This window comes from Drosophila teissieri, chromosome 3L (genome assembly GCF_016746235.2).
Source record: "Drosophila teissieri strain GT53w chromosome 3L, Prin_Dtei_1.1, whole genome shotgun sequence".
Classification (NCBI taxonomy): domain Eukaryota; kingdom Metazoa; phylum Arthropoda; class Insecta; order Diptera; family Drosophilidae; genus Drosophila; species Drosophila teissieri.
In genome coordinates, this window is record NC_053031.1 from 12,388,628 (window position 1) to 12,409,183 (window position 20,556).

At 41.0% G+C, this 20,556-nt stretch overlaps 2 protein-coding genes across 8 annotated transcripts; one reads left to right on the top strand and one right to left on the bottom strand.

Annotated features, from left to right (window-relative positions):
* Positions 1-5: 5 nt before the first annotated feature.
* Positions 6-20,445, bottom strand: LOC122615799 (serine/threonine-protein kinase unc-51). Of its 2 annotated transcripts, XM_043790919.1 has the most exons (12): positions 19,736-20,444; positions 13,121-13,294; positions 4,018-4,105; positions 3,709-3,834; positions 3,490-3,563; positions 3,267-3,427; positions 3,072-3,208; positions 2,862-3,011; positions 1,354-2,517; positions 1,155-1,291; positions 960-1,095; positions 6-892 (listed from the first exon to the last, which is right to left on the bottom strand). In XM_043790919.1, exons 1-12 carry the CDS (start codon positions 19,823-19,825, stop codon positions 816-818), a joined length of 2,514 nt encoding a protein of 837 aa, XP_043646854.1. In that variant the 5' UTR covers positions 19,826-20,444; the 3' UTR covers positions 6-815. The 2 variants fall into 2 exon arrangements, with proteins under 2 accessions (XP_043646854.1, XP_043646853.1); XM_043790918.1 differs by having other exon boundaries at positions 2,862-3,208; positions 19,736-20,445.
* LOC122615800 lies at positions 5,557-11,565 on the top strand. Of its 6 annotated transcripts, none has more exons than XM_043790920.1 (8): positions 5,557-6,016; positions 6,821-7,017; positions 9,209-9,387; positions 9,447-9,700; positions 9,765-10,040; positions 10,201-10,474; positions 10,551-10,712; positions 10,937-11,565. In XM_043790920.1, exons 2-8 carry the CDS (start codon positions 6,965-6,967, stop codon positions 11,089-11,091), a joined length of 1,353 nt encoding a protein of 450 aa, XP_043646855.1. In that variant the 5' UTR covers positions 5,557-6,016; positions 6,821-6,964; the 3' UTR covers positions 11,092-11,565. The 6 variants fall into 6 exon arrangements, with proteins under 6 accessions (XP_043646855.1, XP_043646856.1, XP_043646858.1 ...); XM_043790921.1 differs by having other exon boundaries at positions 5,557-5,917; XM_043790923.1 differs by having other exon boundaries at positions 5,557-5,735.
* Positions 20,446-20,556: the final 111 nt, after the last annotated feature.

Here is a 20,556-nt window from a genome sequence, read left to right on the forward strand (position 1 = left end):
TTTGCTTGTAGAAAAACTTAAAAAGTTTATTTAAAATATAAATTTCTTGTCATAAAATTAAATACCTCTTTAAAGTTGTTTTAGAAAAGACCTAACTAAAAACTATGAACATAGCACATTGTAAACATGTTTGTGTAGTGCAGCCATAAATATTGTATGGTATGTTTATAATACTAGGTGTTGGAATTAATTCGTAGCGTTTCGAATTAATTCCAATACCTAGAAGAATAGGGGAATATTAGATTGTTAAATAAGAAAGTAGGCTTTAAAACTACGGAGAAATTCTAGCACATGATATATGGATCTGGGTTCTCCCGCTTCTTCCTTTAAACATAGATTTAAACTGAGTTTGGCTTGCATATTGCCCTTTACGTTATGTAATGTGGTTTGCTTGGTTAGCTTTCGTGTTGTACATATATATGTTAACATATATATAATATTATGGTTATCTTACGACTATATGGACTCTTATCTGCCCTTATTCTTGTTGCATCTGCACTCGTTATAAGCTTTAACAATTATGGTTGCCGCGCGGGCTAAAAATTATATAGAAAAACAAAAACTACATACATCTGCATAGCTCAAACTATTTACATTGGACTGTTTGTTTTTGGGGAACTTTGAACGCCAGAAATTAGGTGTGGGTGGTTTTTAAATTATTTGTCGGTATGTCTATGTATGGATAGTGTAGTTTTTGTTTCAATCACATGTTTGCACTCCCAACGAAAATGGTGAATAACTTAAGGAAATGTTGTTGATGTTGTGAAGATTGCCGGTGCTTCATGGTTGGAATAAAGCTCTTTCTGCCCAAGTAATTAAGCATTCTCATCCGTCATGTATATGTAGCCATGCTGCTGCAATATGCTCAATCGCTTCTCAACGGCATCGCGATCTATTTGAATATTAGTAATTATTAAGTAATTCATTATACTTTCTTTAGTTATTAAGAAGTGACTTACATTTGTTTAGCAGCATTTTGTCCTGCGGATGATTGCACTTTTGCACCAACGAATGAAGCAGAATATGTGCCGTGTTGTAACGCTCAAAGCAATTCTTGGTATTCTTCAGTAGCTCATCCAAAGCAGCCGCCTGGCACTGAAAAGAGTTAACAAATCATTAGTTAAAAGGTAACTATGTAGCAAAGAATTTCTTACCATATCCAGTGCGTAGTCATAGAGAATCTTGTCCGCCGTTATGTTAAATGCATTCGCCTTCTGCAATAGTCCGCTGCCATTGAGTCGTTTCGATTCGAACAGCATGCTCCGGTATTTGGCGTTCATTGTGAGCAAAGCTAAGGGTCAACCAAATACATTAAAGGGGATGTGGCTGCAATAAGCTAATCGTCTGACTCACCATTTTTCACATTGGACGACGGCTTTAGCTGGCCGTTGCTCAGCTGCTGAGAAGCCAGATTCATCCCGGACGAGAGGAGCTGGAGTCCGCGGACGAGCAGCACCAGGCGCTCGGCCCGTTTGCAGTGCTCAGGTGCGTGCGGCGGTATCTGCTGGGCATCCGCTGACGCCGCTTGCGCCGCCGACTGACTGCCGGCCACCATGAACGTGGAGAGCGGTGCGCATCGCGAATCGGCCACTTCCTGGATGCAATCGGTGAGTGCCAGCACAAAGTTCAGCTTGGACAGTGTCTCGTTGTGCTCGCGATCCATCAGCGTCTCTTCGGAGAGCTCTGGGGCCTGGAATGCATGTGGTTCCCCACCACCGCCGGCTCCTGTGTCCAGCAGACTATGTAGCCCACCAGTGGCCCCCAGTTCGGGCAGCGTAAAAGCTCGCGGTCCCAGCATGTGATGCTGGTTATTGTTCTCCGACCCCCTGCCCGCCGATCCAATCGAGCCCAATGATCCCGGCGCCACCAGCATTGTGGGACTGCCCAAAGTGGGCAACTTGGTAAGCGCTGCGGACGGCAGAACTGGGGAGCTATTGCCACTTCGGCGCAACGGCGATTGCGAGTGTCCTGGCGACACCTGCCATGTGCTCGGAGCGTGCGGCGGCGGTGTCTCCGACAGCGATCCTCCCGAGGCAGAACGCATCCGCGTAGGTGGCGTTCCAATCGCAAACTGCACCGCCGGCGGTGAGATCGAGTTAATGTCACTGCTCACACTGCTCTTGCGCTGATCCGGTCGCGGTTGCTTCACGCTAATTGGCTGCGATCGGGGTATCTGCTGGCCACCCAGAGTGGCTACCGTTAGCGGTCCGGGTCTGGCCACCTGGCGGCGTGCGGGTGCTGGCACTGGTTTGGGTTCAGAGATGGGCAGACTGCTGGGACGTGGCGGACTGGATTGATTTTGTTGCTGCTGTGGACGTTGGCCACCGGAAGCGGGCTGGGCTTGGACTTGGGCCTGTGCCAGACCCTGGCGCTGGTCCTCCGGAAGGTTCTTGGGCACCAGCACAAAGTCATCGGAGTCCTCGTGGGAGCTGCACGATCCGCTGTTGTTCTCGCTGTCGCACAGGACACCCACGTTGGTGATGGTGGCACAAATAGCCGGATTGGCCACCACGGACACTAAAAACGTAAAATAAGAAGCATTAAATTCAGAGCTCATTTTAAATGGTTCCTATTATTCATTTTCAATGATTAATTGCTTTTGTCGTAAGCAACTAGTTTGACTAAACTTAATGCTTAACATGGCACACTTTTTCGCTTTATTGAGCCTCTCTTAAAATTAACACAATGTTGATAAATAAAGCCAAAGTGTTAATTTCTGTATTTCCCCGAAGAGTTATCACCTGCTTTCAAGTTAAGTGAGTTTTTGTTAACAGGAGGCGGTTTGTGTAATGAGCCCATTGTGATTGACAATTGCGCTTGTTAAGTGAACCCTGATTGAGGAGACCGAATGTAACACCTACCCGTGTTCTCGTCCTCCTGGGCCTCCTGCTCCTCGCGCTCTTTCTGCTGCTGCTCGGCCAGCTTGACCAGCTTCAGTTCCTGCTCCAGCTGCTGCTGCAAGGGGCTCTTGGCCTTGGCAGGCGGTGTTCCGCCCAGCGGTGGCATGTCAACTGCAAGAACACCACTCTTAGAGACTCGTCGTCGCAGGTTGGCTGCTTGACTAGGCTCACCTGGCGACGCGGCCGCCTTCTTGCCCTGAAGGAAGCGGTGCACAAAGAAGCTCTCGTACGAGATGCGATCCTTGGAGTTGCGGCGCAACAGGCACAGCAGCAGATCCCTCAGATCCGGCGACACGCCACTTGGAATTCTTCAGAGAAAGAGGGTTAACAGTCTTCTTGGGTTTTAGCCAATATAGGGGATCTTACTTTGGTGCCAGGTTAGCATTCTGCTCGTAGTAGGATTTCAGTTCGTTGGGCGTTTGTGCATAGAATGGCGCCTTGCCAGTCAAACACTGGTAGACAATCGTTCCCAGCGACCAGAGATCCGCCTTCGAGTCGTACTGCAGCGACATGATCACCTCGGGCGCCTTTGGAAGTTAATACATCATATTATATTTAATATTTCGATTGTTGTGCGTTTTTTAATTACCATATACATGGGGGAGCCGCACAGAGTGGCTGCCATGGCGCCCTCGTTCAGAAAACGCGCAAACCCAAAATCGGCTGTAATAATAAAAAGTGGAAGATTGTATAAATATTTGGATATATCAAGATTTCCTAGAATAACCAGTTTTGTACATATAAACTTTCATCAGAGGTAAAATCTTCTTTTAGGTTGATATGTACTTTTGTTTAATGCACAACTTACCAATTTTCAGGGTTATTTTCGATGGAGCTGGCAATGTTTTGCCATAATTGTGCGAAAGCAAAATGTTTTGTGGCTTGAGATCACGGTGCACAATTCCTTTGGTATAAAGTGCCTTCATAGCACCAGCTGGAATTCGGGGAAACAAAAGAAAGTTGTATTATAGCTTGTGATTATGATATCAAAGAGGAAAAAGTTGAATGTAATTAGTTCTTAGGTTAATTCTTTAATTTCCACTGAAATCATTATTATTGTCGATGATTTAGAGATATTAGTTAGGACTACGCCTTATATGGCATGTTCGAATCTTACCTAATTGCACGAGGAAGAGTCTAACGGTATCCTCGCTCAGCGTCCCCTTGACACTCAGATAATCCGCCAAGTCGCCGCCATTGCAGTACTGTAAAGAGAAAGTCACAAGGAGAAAGAGCGTGAGTGGAGCTGATTGGAAAATCAAATTAAGAGAGACCCCCACGCCAAGCACGAGGCAAGAGTTCAGCGCGCATATAAATCTTCTGGGACCCCAAAGACCTCAAAAGCAGAATGCAACCCATGCAAACGAATTAAGTCCAATCAGTGCGAAAATCAAGAGCCCCGAGATTTGATTCAGTCGGTCTTTCCATCTTTCCAGCTTTCAGCTGCTCGACTTTTGTGCAAGTCCCAGACAATCACAGAAAACGTCAAGGTCAAAGCGAATATGATTTACGGCAATTTTCTGAATCAAGAACTGGAATTAGGGAAATATGTTTATGGATCAGCCAGCCAGCTGCTTTTCTTTTGTCGGTTGCCCAACAAAGGTTCAGTTCCGGTTTATGTCAGCAGATGCGGAGAAAGAGTTGGGGTAAAAGTATCCTATAGAATTTGTACTTTGTTAGGGGAATTTACACTTGGAAATTTTTAAAACACTTGCATCTTATATTACTTTGAAATGCCAACAGTTCGTTTACTCCAGTGAATTTTTCCTAATTTACGAATATTGATAATGGGGTTCAAAAAATAATAAACTTTAGAGTATTCAAAGTTTCCTAAAATTCGAAAAAAGCAAAAAGAAAATGTTGGAAAAGGGAAATAGAATTTCCAGATACTGCGGAATTTGAAAAGCAGCCCTCGCTAAAATGTTAATGAAGAGAACCCCTGTCTCTCCAAAATGCCGTTATTTTTTTGGCCTGAGCAAGTTGCCAAAAAGGATTTGCGATATTTGACCTTGAGGCCGCCAATCAAAGACATGACTATAGAATTCCTCGCGAACACACCACCAAAAACCAACAACGTAATGTGCGCGGCGAACATTTCTATCCATTTTTATGGACTTTTTGTTTTCCATGAGAAACTATATGGACCACTTACAGTTTAATGAGCAAACAAAGCAACATTAGGCAATTAAACAGCCAAATTGAAATGACAAAAGATTTCACTGCACTCGCGTTTTGTGAAATCGCTAAAATCGCCGAAGAGAAGCGAAGAGAAAAGAACATTAAACAACAAGTCATTGACATGCAAAGTACGCAAACATAAAAGTAAAAGTTGGAAAGAAATGGGGGGAACACTCGCTGGGACGAGGGCTGTTCCTCTAGGGCTTTTAACAATTTTTAATTTATTTTTTATTTATGCAATGCCAATTATTTCCCGGCAACAAGTGCCCATGAGTAAGCGATTTATTGGAAAATGCACTTGCGTAATTAATGGGCTTCTCTGGTTTTTTTCTTTTCTAAATATTATTTTGAAGAATCAAGTATGCAGAGAGAGGGCTTTGGAAGCTAAGAGAAGACTCTCCACAGTCGCTCTCTCAACATTTGATTTTGAGCTCGCTGCTTCTGCGGTTTCGTTCGCAGCTCATTCTGAAATCGACGGTGGCATGAATCGCACGTTATCGCGCGACAACAAAAAGCCAAGTTAGCAAATCCTGAAGGGAAATTTCAACGCGATACTCTCCATTCAGTAAAGTTCAATGAGAAAACTCCCCAGTGTAATACCCAATTTAGTACATATATTATCGGACGAATATCAGAAAGCGACGCGAGTCATTCGAAGTAAGCGCAGTGGACTAAAGGTCAACATATTGTAGGCGATAAAAACAACGCTCGCTATACATTGTTCATCGCAATCACAACACAAAGACCTAGAAACGGAATTAAAACAAGAGTTTAACTTAGTACTCGGTGAATTAAATATTCAAACAAACTTATCACTCAAATCACGTCCAATTGAATCGGTATGAATCAGCCCAGTGTTTCACATTTTTCCAGCAAATTATGTAAATAAACTGCGAAAGGTTCCCTTTTCTCATATCAAAAGGCAAGCCGACCGACTTGTAAGTCAAATCCAAAGCAAAGTTCACTACGATCGGCATTAATTCTAATCGGACAAGTGTGTAATTAATTTTATTATTATTGCAAGCCGGCTTAAAGAGTTATTTGTATTTCCAATTATTTTAAAAATATGGCAAGTGACTTTCCTATCGTCTGAAATTTAAATTAATAATGTGATGTAATGTTTATTAATTAAAATAAGATTACCCAAGCGATTAGGTTGCATTTACGGCGATTCAAATTAGAGTCTGACAATGAAGTATGCACTTTAAGTTTTCAATGAAAGTTATTGATATAATTAATATAATATATAAACTATTAATAGTGAAGCCTTAATACATCGATTAATAAGTCAAAAGTTGGTTAAAAGCTAAGTAGAAATCGCGAGGGGATGAGCACAGCAATTAAATATTAAAAACTGATAAGATAACCACCGCTAAACATTAAACTTAACATGAGAGAGAGTTGGGGAAAGAGAGAGATAAAGGGAGCGAGATAATATTTGTCGCTCTTTGGAGCTCTCACACACACACAACACACACCTGTTCAGTCCGTCGTACGGAATGGGAATTGTTGGCGAATTTTTTGCTCATTTGAGAAACGGCAGCGAGTGGAAAAGTTTGTGCGAGCGGAGTGAAAAAGAATTATTTAACTTTGGGCAAAAGTAAGCCGGCAAATGTAAATGGGTATTAATCACCGTTGAAGCTGTAATTTTAAAGCAAAACAGATGAACATTAAAAGTGCAAAGTGAAAGCAGAAAACGCTGCAAATATAGACCCCTAACACCTTATAAAATCTATTTTCAGCTTGAAAATTTCCACATCAAGTTTGGCAAAAGCGACGAAAATGCAATGAAAACCGTGAAATAAACACAAATATTAACGCCCTGAGGACGCAGTGAAAACAAAGCTAAACAAATATCAAAATATCAAAACAAATAATTCGAAATAATGCACGTGTACTACAAGTTTGGATTACTGCTGATATTTTTGCTAAGCGTGAGGTAAAAATCCAATTGCAATAAATATTTACAGATCTCGATATGCGAAGAAACCACATTTGTTATTCTTATCGGGCTGGAAAAGTAATCCATTTATTTATAGAAATCAGTAAACCCCTTTGCCAAAGACGAAACAGCAGAGACACGGGGCAAAGTTTCCGTTTAGCAACATTCGCAGTGATTAATTCCCACTCAAATCGAAATAACGACAGGTGAACCCGAGTAACGGGACTTTGACCCGCCCACAACTGAGATATCAATGCCAAATGGAATACTCACGCATGGGGTTATAAAAAAAAAAAACAGCAACTTTTTATTGATAGGCCACGGCAACCGCTCTTAATTGCCGCCTTTAATATATATAGGGTGCACGAATTTACACTCTACTTAATCATATCGCATAATCTGATAAAAATAATAACAATTCCCCGGTTGTCCGATAATTTATACCGTTACTCCTTATCAAATTGTTTGCTCAGCGTTTCGTATTTCTTAGCCAATATCGAAGCAATATTGCAAATGACATTGAAATTTACCACTGTCTCGGTTTTCCGTTAATTTAATTAAATTTATAGTTTCGATGTGCTTTAGTCATTTCGTACTTTGTAAATTACACATACAAAATATATTTATTGATGTAATAATAAATATATAAGATTATGTTCTTGCCATAGGCAATGCTTTTTGAACACTACTCTCTTTGAAAACTTAGTTTCTTTAAAAGTTTGTATTGATTTATTTTTGCAGTGCATTTATGCCCATTTCCCTATTGATTTTCGGGCCTTTACGAGCCGTTTCAGCCCCTCAAAATCAAATGTCAAAGTAGAGTGCTTTCAAGTGCGCCGCTTCCAATTTTAGTCACTTCATTCAAGTAGTCAAGGGAATTACTTCGACTAGGTCGTCATGCTTAGTAACAGTTTAGAGATCTTTCGTAATAGCCATTAACTTAACTCGGGCGAGCAGCTGAAGCTTGAAGGCAATTCGCAACGTTCGATAAATACATCTTTATTATCCGGTAGGAGTATATATCAATTAATGGTGCCATATCAGCACTTGTGGTTCAAGCATTCGACCCTCTAAAGTAGTTCGTTCTGTTCATTTAGGCACTTTTACGGATTGACAAGGCTCCTCAACCTCAACATCCATTGAAACTTCACTCAGAAGTCACGCAATTGAAGAGAACTCTAAATGGCAGTCCAAAGACTCACTTGAACTACTCTACCAGCCAATTTCCACCTTTTTCTAAATAAAAACCGCCACTAGAACTGACTTCGTCGAATGCAAGGATAACGAACGATTTAGAATCAGGCGAGCCAGTCGCAAAAAATGAAGAGGGTTACAAATGGCAGCAAAAAAATAAAACAAAACACTAAAAGTGAGAGTGAACGAAATCGTAAACTTAAACCGGTCGAGTTGTCTCTTTTGCCATGAAGTAAACTGGTTTTATCTGTGCTTTTTACTCAATAGCTACAGTACGTATCGGCAATGTAAGGCCTGTCAATGGAAACAAGAAACAGACAATAAAGAAATGTGTGGTTTCTAAATTTTCCTTACCTCGAAGAGCATTTCCTAATAGCGCTTTCTATTAAATTCTACTTTATTCCAAAAAACCCAAGGCAATCCATGTTTTTCAATAATTATATATTGCAATATATTTAATTTTAAAGTCGTGTATCATCAACTCAAGGGCTATCGTTGTGCCCACAACTGTAGGAAGAAATACTTTGTATATTTGCTCGCACATGTGAGTATATTCATTCATGCTCTTTCGTGGAGCAAACATAAACAATAGCCGTATAATGATAGTGGGGAAAACGAATGTTTCTGTGTGGCTATGGCGTGGTCATAACAAAATGGGTCAAGAGCGTTTTCAGGACAAATTAGCTGGGTGTGTTCGCCTTCAAGACGTGAGTGATGTAACCACATTCGGCTTAGAACCCAGCGACAATCTAAAGCCAAATATTGACAATTTTTGGCATTTGGTAAAACAACTTTACGTATTTGTCAAGCAATTGCTCTATCAGAAATGCGCATTCGTTTGAATTCTGTTGTAATTGCCCTGCGTTTTTCTTCATAAGCAATGAGACTTCGTTTAAAAACGTTAAACGCTTTATAAGTCGAGGAAAAAACCAAATTGGTGTACTATTGGTTTATTCAGTCGAGACAAGCATTAATTTACTGATTATTCTTACAGCATCAGCCACACAAATGCCGCTCCAGCGGGCAGTGAGGAGGCGAATCCCCTCGAGGATTACAGCGATGATGACTACAGTGAGACAACGACAGGCGAGGAATCGCCGGAGACAGCAGAAAATAGACTGATGCCACAATCATCCTCCACATCGACAACCACCACATTTCGACCAATATTTAGTGAGTACAAGCGTATGTTTATTTAGAAATCAAAAGGCTAAGGAAGACTATTTTTACAGACATACCACGACGCAGCAACCATGTCCTGGAGCCCAGTTGCCCGCGCAACTGCCTCTGCCTGGAGGACTTCAAGTTCGTTCAGTGTGCCAATGCCCATTTAACCCATGTGCCCCTGGACATGCCCAAAACGGCGGCCATCATCGATCTGAGCCACAATGTGATTGCCGAACTGAGGCCGGAGGACTTTGCCAATCTGTCCAGGGCGGTGGAAATCAATTTGAATCACAATTTGATCAGCAGCATAGACAAGGATGTAAGTGCACAAATAATTTGTATTGAAATTATGTATTTAAGGTATTCTATTGTATCTATTGTAGGTCTTTCAGGGATCAGAGCGTTTGAAGCGCCTACGGCTGGCCAACAACCGTCTAACCAAAATCGATCCCAACACCTTTGCGGCGGCCAAGGAACTGACGCTACTCGATTTGAGCAACAACACCATAGTACAGCGACTGGATGGATCCTTTTTGAATCAGCCCGACTTGGTGGAGTTCAGTTGCGTCAACTGCAGCTGGACGGAGCTGCCGGAGCAAACGTTCCAGAACATGAGCGGCCTGGAGGTGCTGCGCTTGAACAAGAACGATTTCAAACAGGTGAGAATCGCGCGCCAAAAGTGCGATAGCACATTGGTATCTGAGCTATCGCTCTATCGATAGTTGGCGCAGCTGCAGCCAAAACAGCTGTGTTTGCCCACAGTATCGTACTATACCAGTACTATATAGCCGTCCCGCTCTCGCTTTTCCATTCCGACAGCAAATCAATACGAAAGCTTTCACGCCGCTAACAAAAATAATTAAACTGAAGCTGCCGGAACTGGAGCAACAGAACATCGAGGAGCTGTGCGGCCTGCTGACCTCCATCGATACGATTAGCTTCCTCCACTTCGACATCAGCTGCTACGAGTTCGTGCTGGGCACCCCCTTCAACGGCAGCCTCATCTATCCCACGGAGCCGCCACTCAAGGGGACTTCTGAGCCGCCTAGTACTGCGCGGCCAGTTACCTCCACACCCGCACCGCCCAGAAGTGGTAAGCTATTTCCCATGACTCGTAGTTTATCATCTTGCTAACGTGGCTATTACTCTTGCCTATTATTCGCAATTAGCCAATCGCAATAGGGCCAAAATGGACAACAGCACGGAGTTGGTCAAAGCCGGAATCCTTAGCTCCGAGACCAGCACCAGCGGAGTAAGCGTGGAGCCGCCTGCCGAGCCCCAGACCAACCAGGTGCAGATCTCCCAGGAGGCCATCAACACGCTGCTCATCTGTGAGTACAACTCGAGGTCTAGGTTTTATAACTCCAACTACCATACGCCTCATTACCAAACCAAATGAAATGGTTAGAGCAGTTCTCGCTATTTCCCAGTTATTTTAAGCAGTGAGTCTCTACGCAAATTACATATCATTATATTTAAGTGTATGGTGGTTTGAATTATATACCTTTTACTGCGATAGAAAACCTCACTAATTGTTCGATTTTACCCACACCAGGCATCATGGTTTTGGCCGTGATTGGCATCGTGATCGGACTCATTTGCCGCCAGGATATTGGCGGCATCAAAACCAAATGCTGCCGCACTAGCAAACCAGAGCCAAAGGATCAGGTCCATCCCACTGAGGAGATACCACTGAATAAGCTAGCTTAAGAAAACTTTCCAAAAAACCAAACCAAACGAACGAAGATGAAGAGGGAATCCTATCTTCCTCCAGTTTCGAAAACTATTTCCATTTCCATTTTGCCGGCATTTTTGATAGATTATAAATAGATATATGTCACATACGTATATGGCTAATTAGTTAACTACTTTGACTTGGTATCTAGACTAACTATATTCTCGCCTACTTTGTTTCCCGCACGACAACTGACCCGAATCCGTTGTTAGATTCTAGTTGTTAGTCGGAGTAGGTTAAGTTTAGCTTAGGTTAGCCTTCTGTTCTTTAGGGAAACTCGGTAGATGGGATCCCGCACCAAAACTCCTGGCACTGTTCTAGTTTTAGATGCAAAATCAATTTCCATCGCAACACTTAAATTAATGTAACCCCTAGATACTCTAGTTTTTAGCTTTAGACTTTTGCCAAAATACAATAAAAGTAATTATTGTACATAGTAAAAAAGGAAACGCGTGTTTTGAATCATCAACTACAGCCTAAGCTTCCTGAAAGATAACACCTGATAGCCTTGGTTATCCACCCACCAACCCCCTCTTCATATCACATTCCTATCTCCAGACAACGAAATTAAGCACCAAATAAACACATCATAATATATTGGCAAGATAAATAAACAAATCTGATGAACGAATGGTAGCCAAAATGGTGGGAACGGCGGCATGGGATAACACGTGGCCGCGGAACAAATAAATATTCACCAACCACACGAAAACGAACTGATTACAATCCCTCTGCCTCTCCGGTGGCAAACACATTAGAATACAAAGCAAACAAGGCGAATGAGGCCAAAGTCAGGCGATCGAATGTGTACCAACTACTACAATACCCACCAGATGAAACGAAACACTCCCTTCCTATCGCTCTTACACCCCGCCAGCTCTATTCTGCTCCACCTATGGTGATGACATGCAATCGTGTGGCCACAACAATGTGGCGTTTTAAGGCAAACTCACAACAAAAGAGAAGCCCACAGTTTTCGTTTCGATTATAACTATTTTGGAAACACGCTAACTTGAATTCAAAGTTTTCTGTAAATACGCTAAACGTAGGTAAAACAACGGTTCTAAAAACAAATTAAACACCCATTACTTTATTAAAATGCTAATTTTAAAAATAAAACCATTTGAATATCAGATAGTGATCAACAAGCACTTGGAACCCATTACTGTGTCTTTTATAATGTAACATCATAGCATTAACTTTATATTTATTATAATAAACCCAACTAACTCCAGGTCTCCTCCTGGTCTTTTTAGAACTAGGGTATTTGAAGAAAACAACCCTATCCAATCTTATCAGTGACAAAACTCGCCAAAAAGAAGCTAATTCTCGTGCCGCGAGCATTTGACCTAATTTCAAGATAATAGATTGTTTATAAACAGTGCGCGCCAAAAGCATGCGAACACCTGTAACCCAAATTGAGTTGAACAAACTTGAGGTCGAGTGTAGGCTGTTGTCTTCAATCAAAGTAAATAAACTGCGTATTAAACATTAACCATTCGTAAAACAAAAAAGTAACAGTGAAAACAAAATTATATAGACAAAATATAGCACATATGGGATAAACTGTCTGCTTATTAATATACAAATAATCTAATAAATCTAATTCCACAGGATTTTGGATCTATAAGCCTGTTTCGTCTAATTAAGATTTCCATTATAATTTTACCTTAATTTCCTAAGCTAAGCATTTCCATCGTGTGCATTATTAAGTGGCAGACAATCGACGCAAATCGCTTTTACCATTCTATTCTCACTTTATTTCTGTTTACGAATTCATTTCGCAACTTCCGCAATTAATGGCGTAGCATTCTGGCCAAGAAGAGGAGGTCTAAAGGGGGAGGGACATGACGTGGAACTGGTCGACGTGCACTTTGCTTTGCAATTCCCCCACACGATACCATGTGTAGTGAATCACACACGTTTTAGCCATAAAAGCATTAAATATTTATAAATTTCTCGCTTCGCTATGCGGGTTAAAATTGTGTTTCTGGCAAAACTCACCTCCATGACCAGGCTGACGCAATCCTGGGACTCCTTGCAGTCCAGCAGAGCCACCACATTCTCATGGTGCAGCTCGGTGAGCTCCTTCAGGATCTTGATCTCCTTGCCGAGCAGATTCTGCGTCTTCAGTTGTCCCTTCTTCGTGATGCACTTGATGGCCACCGGCATGTGTTTCTGTAACAGCGAATGAAATGCACTTCATTAATATTTGATCGAGAGTTACTCACAACAAAGTCATTGAACGGCTATAGCCCAATTACGAATCAAAGTCAGCGCAATGACTCAATTTATTCGCATGGGAATTTAATTGACACAAAACTGGCAAAACAGAATGCGAAAGGGATTAACATTTTCCATTTCGCATTTGATCTGAAATGCACCACAAAGTAATGGCGCTCAAGATGATAATAACAATTTCATTAGCAAAATAACAAAACTGTTTATCGGTCAATTACCCTAAAGCCAAGTTTAGAAGCTTTGTGTATAAAGTTAGCAGCTCTAAATTTATTTATTATATGCCTACATTCAAAATTATAAACATTTTTTATTAGATTTCTTTGGCTGACTTAAATGAGAAACGTATACTTGATTTTTAATGATACCTTCATCATTAATTGCCACGAAACTATTAACTCAACACATGATTTGTGTCATTAGTAGTAAATCAATGCTAGTGTAAAATGCTTGATTTGCTCAGGTATCCAGATCACTAACCTTTGTCTTGGTGAGCAGCACTATATTCCCATGGAGTTCATCTGCCCATATCTAAAAGCCATAATCTTTGCATACAGCTGCGGCCATAAATTTGCCTTCCAAATGTTTACATTCTCCTTGAGCAAATGTCTTTGGCCTGCTTCAATTAGCAGGCACACCGAAACAAGGAAATGCGGCAAATGCAAATTCCCGGAGGCAAATTCCCGATGGCGAGGGCCCCAACACATTGGAGGGTCTCGCTCGGTTAAATGTTATTATTAGATACGCAAAAACGCATTCAACCGGCGGGAGGACAAAAGACGGCGGGAGGCAGGGGTCTAATTGCGGTGAATAAGACTGTTTACTCGGCCGCCGGAGTGACGAACTTGGCCGGGAATGGGAATGGCGGGTAAGCCAAGTTAACCGGTTGAATCGCCCCACTGATAAGGCCGACGTCGTTGACTGCACCTTCCGATTCATGCGACTCGTTTCGAGTTGCCCTGGATGTGGTCGCCTTATTTGCTTTCAACTTAGCAGGTGACAATGACTCTTTGTCTGGGTTTGCTCTTTCCGCCGTCCGTCCCTGGCCAAAACTCATTACAAAAGACGAAAGTGTAAACTTAAACAAGTTTGCCTACTACAAGGAAGCACACACATCAGATAGTGGTTGGTCTGGTAGCGAAGTGTCGACTGGAAGTTATCCTCTGCCCACCATGAAGTGTGCGGAGCTCAGTTTTCAAGATCATTAAAAAAGTTATGATGCTCTAAAGTTGGATTGGTAGTATAAATAGCATTAAAGTCCGGTTTGGACTTCTTGTTGTGTGTTATTTTGTTTATAATTTTAATGGCTAATAACTCCACCATTAAACTAACCAGTAAATAAAATTTATTTGAGTACGCGGCTGATAGTGCTGCTGTAAATTTGATTACTAGTCGCAATGCCCTTGCAACTTACAAACCACTGGGTGTAGATATGACCAGACATTCTATAGGTTTCCCCCTTAGAATATCGAATCACCTCAGGCGACGTACACGAGTTGTTTGAATGGCAAATGATAATCGATATGTTCCCTCCACGCGCACTTAATCTTTCACTGTGCACTCGCAGATGTATTTATACAATTTGCATTTTTATTTATTTCAGTTAACTGCAATGAATCAAGCGATTCCTACAGCTTCAGACCGATAATAAGGCTCCTGCACTTTTGTTTGTTTGAGCCTATCTTCAAGTGCTTCGAGTTCAACTGCACTTGTTGCCAACCATCTGGCAGTGTTTAATGGGGTACAGCCTCTGACTTCTGGCGAGATTACCAGAGGCAATTGGATCAGGTCAGTGAGAAAAGATTGTGTTATCAACAGATGAAACCATTTAGCTTTCTTTACTTAAACATGTAGAAGATACCTAGGAAGATACGTGTACCTAAGCTAGATTTTCTGAGAGTCGCATAGAATGGGGATAAGCCAACTTTTATTCCCCTTTAAGACGCTTAATGCGTATAATTCCATAATAAATGAACTAATTATTTGACGAAGACATTTGACGAACACATTTTTCAAAATGACTAATTATTGACCAGTTTTCATAAATTTGATTAAATATATTGGGCTCTTTACGTCACTGCCTTGTATTCTGTTTACCTTCTAGTCCAAGAAAATAAGACCGAACCAGATTAGATTACCCATTAAGACCATTGGGGTCTGCGTACAGCGGAAACCGAGCAGTTCTTGACCCAATCACCTCAATCAACGAAGCGCAAGCGAAAACTGTGTCAAAAGCGAATGGGAAAGTTGATCCACCACACCTGGTCGGTGAAAAACGGAAAATTGAAGAGGCGAGACCTCCGATCCCAGGGATTTCTGCAATTCTTCAAAGTCCTCCAGTCATGCAGCAGCATCAGGTTAAGCATTTTGCCAAAAACGCACACCCAACAACAAAAAATGGTTCAACGAACTGGGGAGGCTCGATAAGGCAAGTCAAATTGGCTGTTTTGCTGGGGGGCTTAGGTGCAATGGCCCCTCAACTAACAGCAAAAAAAAGGAAAACATTTCTTTTTGCCGAAAATAGCTGGCTGAATGTGATAATAATTGCGCAGAAAATGCGAGAAAGAGTGAAGCCAGAGACAAAAGCGAGTGAAAAATGAAGTGCAGCACATCATCAACGGAGGCCAGGCCAAAGTATCTGATGGATACAGGCAACTTCAACTGGTTTGGCGGGTGAAAATGTATCTGCTCATTGCCGCAAAGCTTCGCAAGCAGCACGCGGAAATTCTCGAATTTTTTTTGCGACGCAAAACATTTACTTCAATACCGCATAATTCACGCCCGATCGGATGACAAGTCAGCCGGCTAATTTATATAGAATACCATCGAACTGGAGCTAAACAGAACAAGACAAACTAGTTTCTCGTGAGAAATGCCTAGGTTAATGTATTATGATATGATGGCTAGATGTCTGGCGGCTTTTGCTGAATATAAAAAGCGTTAATTTCGATTTGTTTTGGTCTGCACGTGTTTAGCCTGTTGTTCCCACCATCACAAATGGGAAAGGTGATTTCGATTTAATAGAGTGGGTTTCTCTTCGAACTTGTTGCCTAACATTGGACTTCCGTATATTTCAACTGTGAATAAAACACAATCAGATCAGTTTAATAAAACTGGAGAAATCGTGTTACTTCGCCACTGATTTCTGATCAATGGATGAATGTAGACAGTCATCAAATAGGAAAAAAAAAAAACAATTTACACGTTTTTTATAGATCTACATATACTACTACTCTTATCATTTCTATAAGGGGCTTGCCCAGGAGCTATATTATACAACGATTTAAAGGGCTAACTATAGTATTTTGACATCTCGGCGATTAGATGCAACCCTAATCACGCTTTATAGGTTTAAACTTTGTCAAGACGCATTTTCGCAGCCAAATGCAACAAATGCAGTGGAAGAGCGGCGACAAAATCAAATGCAAATTGCCATTGCATTTCAGCTTTATGGACAAACAAAACGTATGAATATGCAAAATGCACATTGCGCAATGTTAGAAGCGGAGGGTTCCGAATAATACACAATAAACATTACACGCTTAGAACGTAATTTTTGCATGATCCGCCGTCGACAACTTATACAATTGGCGATAAAACGGATCGTTCGGTCGCTTCGGTGAATTATGGAAACACGTGTCGTCTGGCTTTCCACATGCCAGCGTATCCGCCAGATAAAGATTGATGGATTCATTCATGGCGATGCAATGAAAACTACCAGACGATTCTTGGCACTGCAGCTGTTTGCCGACGTTTATTTTTGGAATCGGATTCGAATGGAGTAGATGCAGATCCTCCGAGGAGGATTTCCTTTTCTGTCCGCAAGTACGAGTATCTTTCGGTGTGTATCTTCTAAAGCAGCACATGCTTGACTATTTTTAGCGCCTTTTCCGAGCACGTGTAGACAAAAGATACTCTTTTGGAGACACAAGCGACAGGCACTCCGCGATACCTTGTCCTTCGAGCGGCTTAAGTAACCCACGTGATTACGGCAGCGTTAAGTCGTGGAAAAAATCGAAAACTGCCGGACCACGAAACCAGTTACTTAAAATGGCCATAAAAGGAAAGGTGCGGGAAGTAAACTCAGCGCAGCGCAGCATTCCCACTGTCGTCGAAAAAATGTGAGCTCAAGTGGATTGAAACATCATAAATGATATATGTACATATGAGTGGATATAGGAGTATACATCTAAATATATATTCAGATTACATATAACAAAGAAAAAGAGGTAGCATAGCTTACAGGAAATACCATAGTTTATCAAATGACGCATACTATTTGCTTCAGGAAATTTTAAGTTACTGTTAAGGCTAATTATTTACAGATCATTTTAGGGATTTCAATTAAATGATTAACGATCGGTAGCGCGAAAGAAATGAGTTAAATAGAAATAAAAAATCGTTACCAAAAGAAAGATGGAGAAGCCATTAATGACAAATCCAAAATGTAGGAAAGAGAGGGTCCGACAACAATAGAAAGAGACGAGACGAATGTCTGGATTACGTGTGAACCGATTGTCCCATTGTTATTGTAACGCCATTGTAGTTGTTGTCACACTGCATGTGCAATTAATAATGTGATTTCATTTACTGACGAGACGAACTTGAGCAATTTAGAAAAGAAAACAAAACAACTCAGTAGTTGATAAGAGGTATTTATTTTGTATTTCGCTTTGTTGCACTAACAAAAACAAGAAAACAAGAAAAATTCAAGAAAAACACACTGAGCGACATGCATGAGATACAACTGGTCGACATAACAGCATATGGGTAATATTAATGTTATATATTGGCGTTAAGAAGATAAACACTTGGGGTGTGTAGGTGCGTGTTTTTAATGGATACAGAAATCAGCTGATGCAATAACTGGCAGCTGTTTCGAAAAACTTTTCGCTTCGAGCTTTTCACTTTGCGTGTTTTCAGTTGTTTTGGTTTGTTTTGTTTTGCTTTTTATACTGAATGAAATCCAAGCAAAACACAGCACTAATGCTAATGACCAGCAATTTAGGATTTTGATTTTTTGTGTTGACTATTTTTGACCAGTTTCGGTGGTTTTTTATTAAAATAGAATTAATTAAAGTTGCTTGACCTGCAGCATTTAAATTGCATATTAAAAGATCCTATTATGGCGTTTAAATAAGCATGATTTATGTGTAAATACTTATATTAATATTTAAATACTCGCAATAAATTCTACTGATTATTTGGAAATTAATCAAAGGTATTGAGCAGTTTATAGTTCAAACAAGTAGGCGATCTGCAACTAATTCAGTGTCTACATATTCATACTGTTTAATTTGTTTACGTTGTAATGCCAGAGGAATTTCACAGCCCTTCTGCTGCCCAACACGCGCCATTATTTCTATTATTTCTCCAATGGCCCTGAAGTAGTTCAACACACTCTTACCGCGCATAAGTATACTTATATACATGTATATAAATTCTATGTACGCTTGTATGTTTATCATACGCAGTGGTGTTTACGTATTTTATTTGTATCGCCAAAATAAATCGCACGTGCGTGTGGCTCCCAAATTTTGCTTAGAAATCTGAGGGCATCGAAAGGAAACAATGGAGAATAAACAAAAGCAAAACGCAAATTATTTTAAAGAAAACAAAAATGGAGCCATGCCTGAAAGCCCCCGAAAAAAAGGGCTGTGATTTTGCTTGGCAATTTTATTAGGCTCAGTACAGTGGGTCGGAATTAAATTTACTAAGCTAAATTATAAAGAAAACGTGGGATAAATAAATGAGTAAACAAAATGGAATTACCCAAGAATAAAATATATAAAAACAATTTATTCTGAATCTGTTTTAAAAGTATTCTATTTTATAATGCGAAGTGTCTACGTCAAGTGTCGGTTGTTTTCTCGAAAACTAAGTCATAAATGTTTCAACAGGTAAAATGTTCTTGAAACTAGTAATAAACAATATTTTGAAAATACAGGTAGACGATTTTTAGAATAGTAAAATAGGAAAGGTTATAAATTTTTCGAAATTTATGTTTTTTCCCTTAAAAGGAGTTTTTCTCACTTTCAATCACTATAGGGGTTTAATTTCGCTCTGTGTACTTAATATTTTCACCTGCACTGTGATCAGCTGATTTCTCGTTATATTTTGAGACACTTAGTTCTTTGGCTCTTGGGGCTTTCTGCGTGTTTACCTTTGACAATGGCGCATTGTTAATAACTTTGGGGCTTGTTATTGTATTATTTACAAATGCGACCAAGCCCCGCATTAAAATGAAAACAATAACAACGAATTAGACGTTGGGGAAAACAGGTTACTAACATGACGGAATTGTTTAGGATTTACATACATACATAAATATACCGTATGTATGGAAGATATTTATTTGTTTGGGAGAGTAGCTTTGCTTACCTTGCGATGACGTCCTTTGTAGACGACGGCAAAGGCGCCGTGGCCCAGCATATCCTTGGAGCTATATTCATATTCCCCGACAATATTCATTGCATGCGAAAAAGGAGGAGGATGCGACGCCTGGAAGTGCTGCTCTCTCCCACACTCTCTCTCTCGTACACCCCCTCGCGCTCCACACTCTCGCTCGCTCGTGCACGCACACTTGCTCTCCCCTTTTCTTTTCTTCTCTCTTCTGCTTTGCTTTTGCTTCCAATTGCAATTGTGGAAAATGGAAAATCAATTTCTTTCCCTCTTGGCCAGCCACTAAATGTGATTCTCTGGCCCTCGACGATCTCCGGAATTTTCACGTAACACCACCGCCGACTTTTCCGTCCACCTGGCCAGTTGACAATTATCGGGCACTCACTCTAATTTCACTTGTAATTGAATTAAACTGTTCTTTTCCGTGTGCGATTGTGTCGGTTTTCAGTGTGGTATTGCTTTTAATTTGCGGCCCCACACTCGCGTACAAGACACACACTTGCAGGATCGATGGCACACACTCTCTCACATACACACACACGCACACACGTATGATCAGCACAATTTCCTTTTGGTTCTTGGAAAATGTAGCTTTTTGGTCCCAGCGAAAAACTTTGCAAAACTGATTTTTCCAACTACTTCGCGAGAGAGACTAGTGGAAAAAGGCAAGACGAAAACACAACTAAGCGAGGTGGTGGGTTGGCCAGTGTGGCCGCAGGTGGGGCCAGCCAATACGCCCCCGCTCGAAAAATACGAAATTCTTAAAAATACCAATGGATTTTAATATTTTGCCGTTTTTC

What these genes read in the sequence shown, in the direction of transcription:
- LOC122615799 (XM_043790918.1), bottom strand. Translation starts at nt 19,825, where the DNA reads ATGAATATTGTCGGGGAATATGAATATAGCTCCAAGGATATGCTGGGC. An exon ending in GCGGCTCCCCCATGTATATG is followed by an intron (nt 3,428 to 3,489) that starts GTAATTAAAAAA and finishes TAACTTCCAAAG; the next exon opens with GCGCCCGAGGTGATCATGTC. An exon ending in CCAGGAGGACGAGAACACGG is followed by an intron (nt 2,518 to 2,861) that starts GTAGGTGTTACA and finishes TTACGTTTTTAG; the next exon opens with TGTCCGTGGTGGCCAATCCG.
- LOC122615800 (XM_043790920.1), top strand. Translation starts at nt 6,965, where the DNA reads ATGCACGTGTACTACAAGTTTGGATTACTGCTGATATTTTTGCTAAGC. An exon ending in ATATTTTTGCTAAGCGTGAG is followed by an intron (nt 7,018 to 9,208) that starts GTAAAAATCCAA and finishes TTATTCTTACAG; the next exon opens with CATCAGCCACACAAATGCCG. An exon ending in ACAAGAACGATTTCAAACAG is followed by an intron (nt 10,041 to 10,200) that starts GTGAGAATCGCG and finishes CCATTCCGACAG; the next exon opens with CAAATCAATACGAAAGCTTT.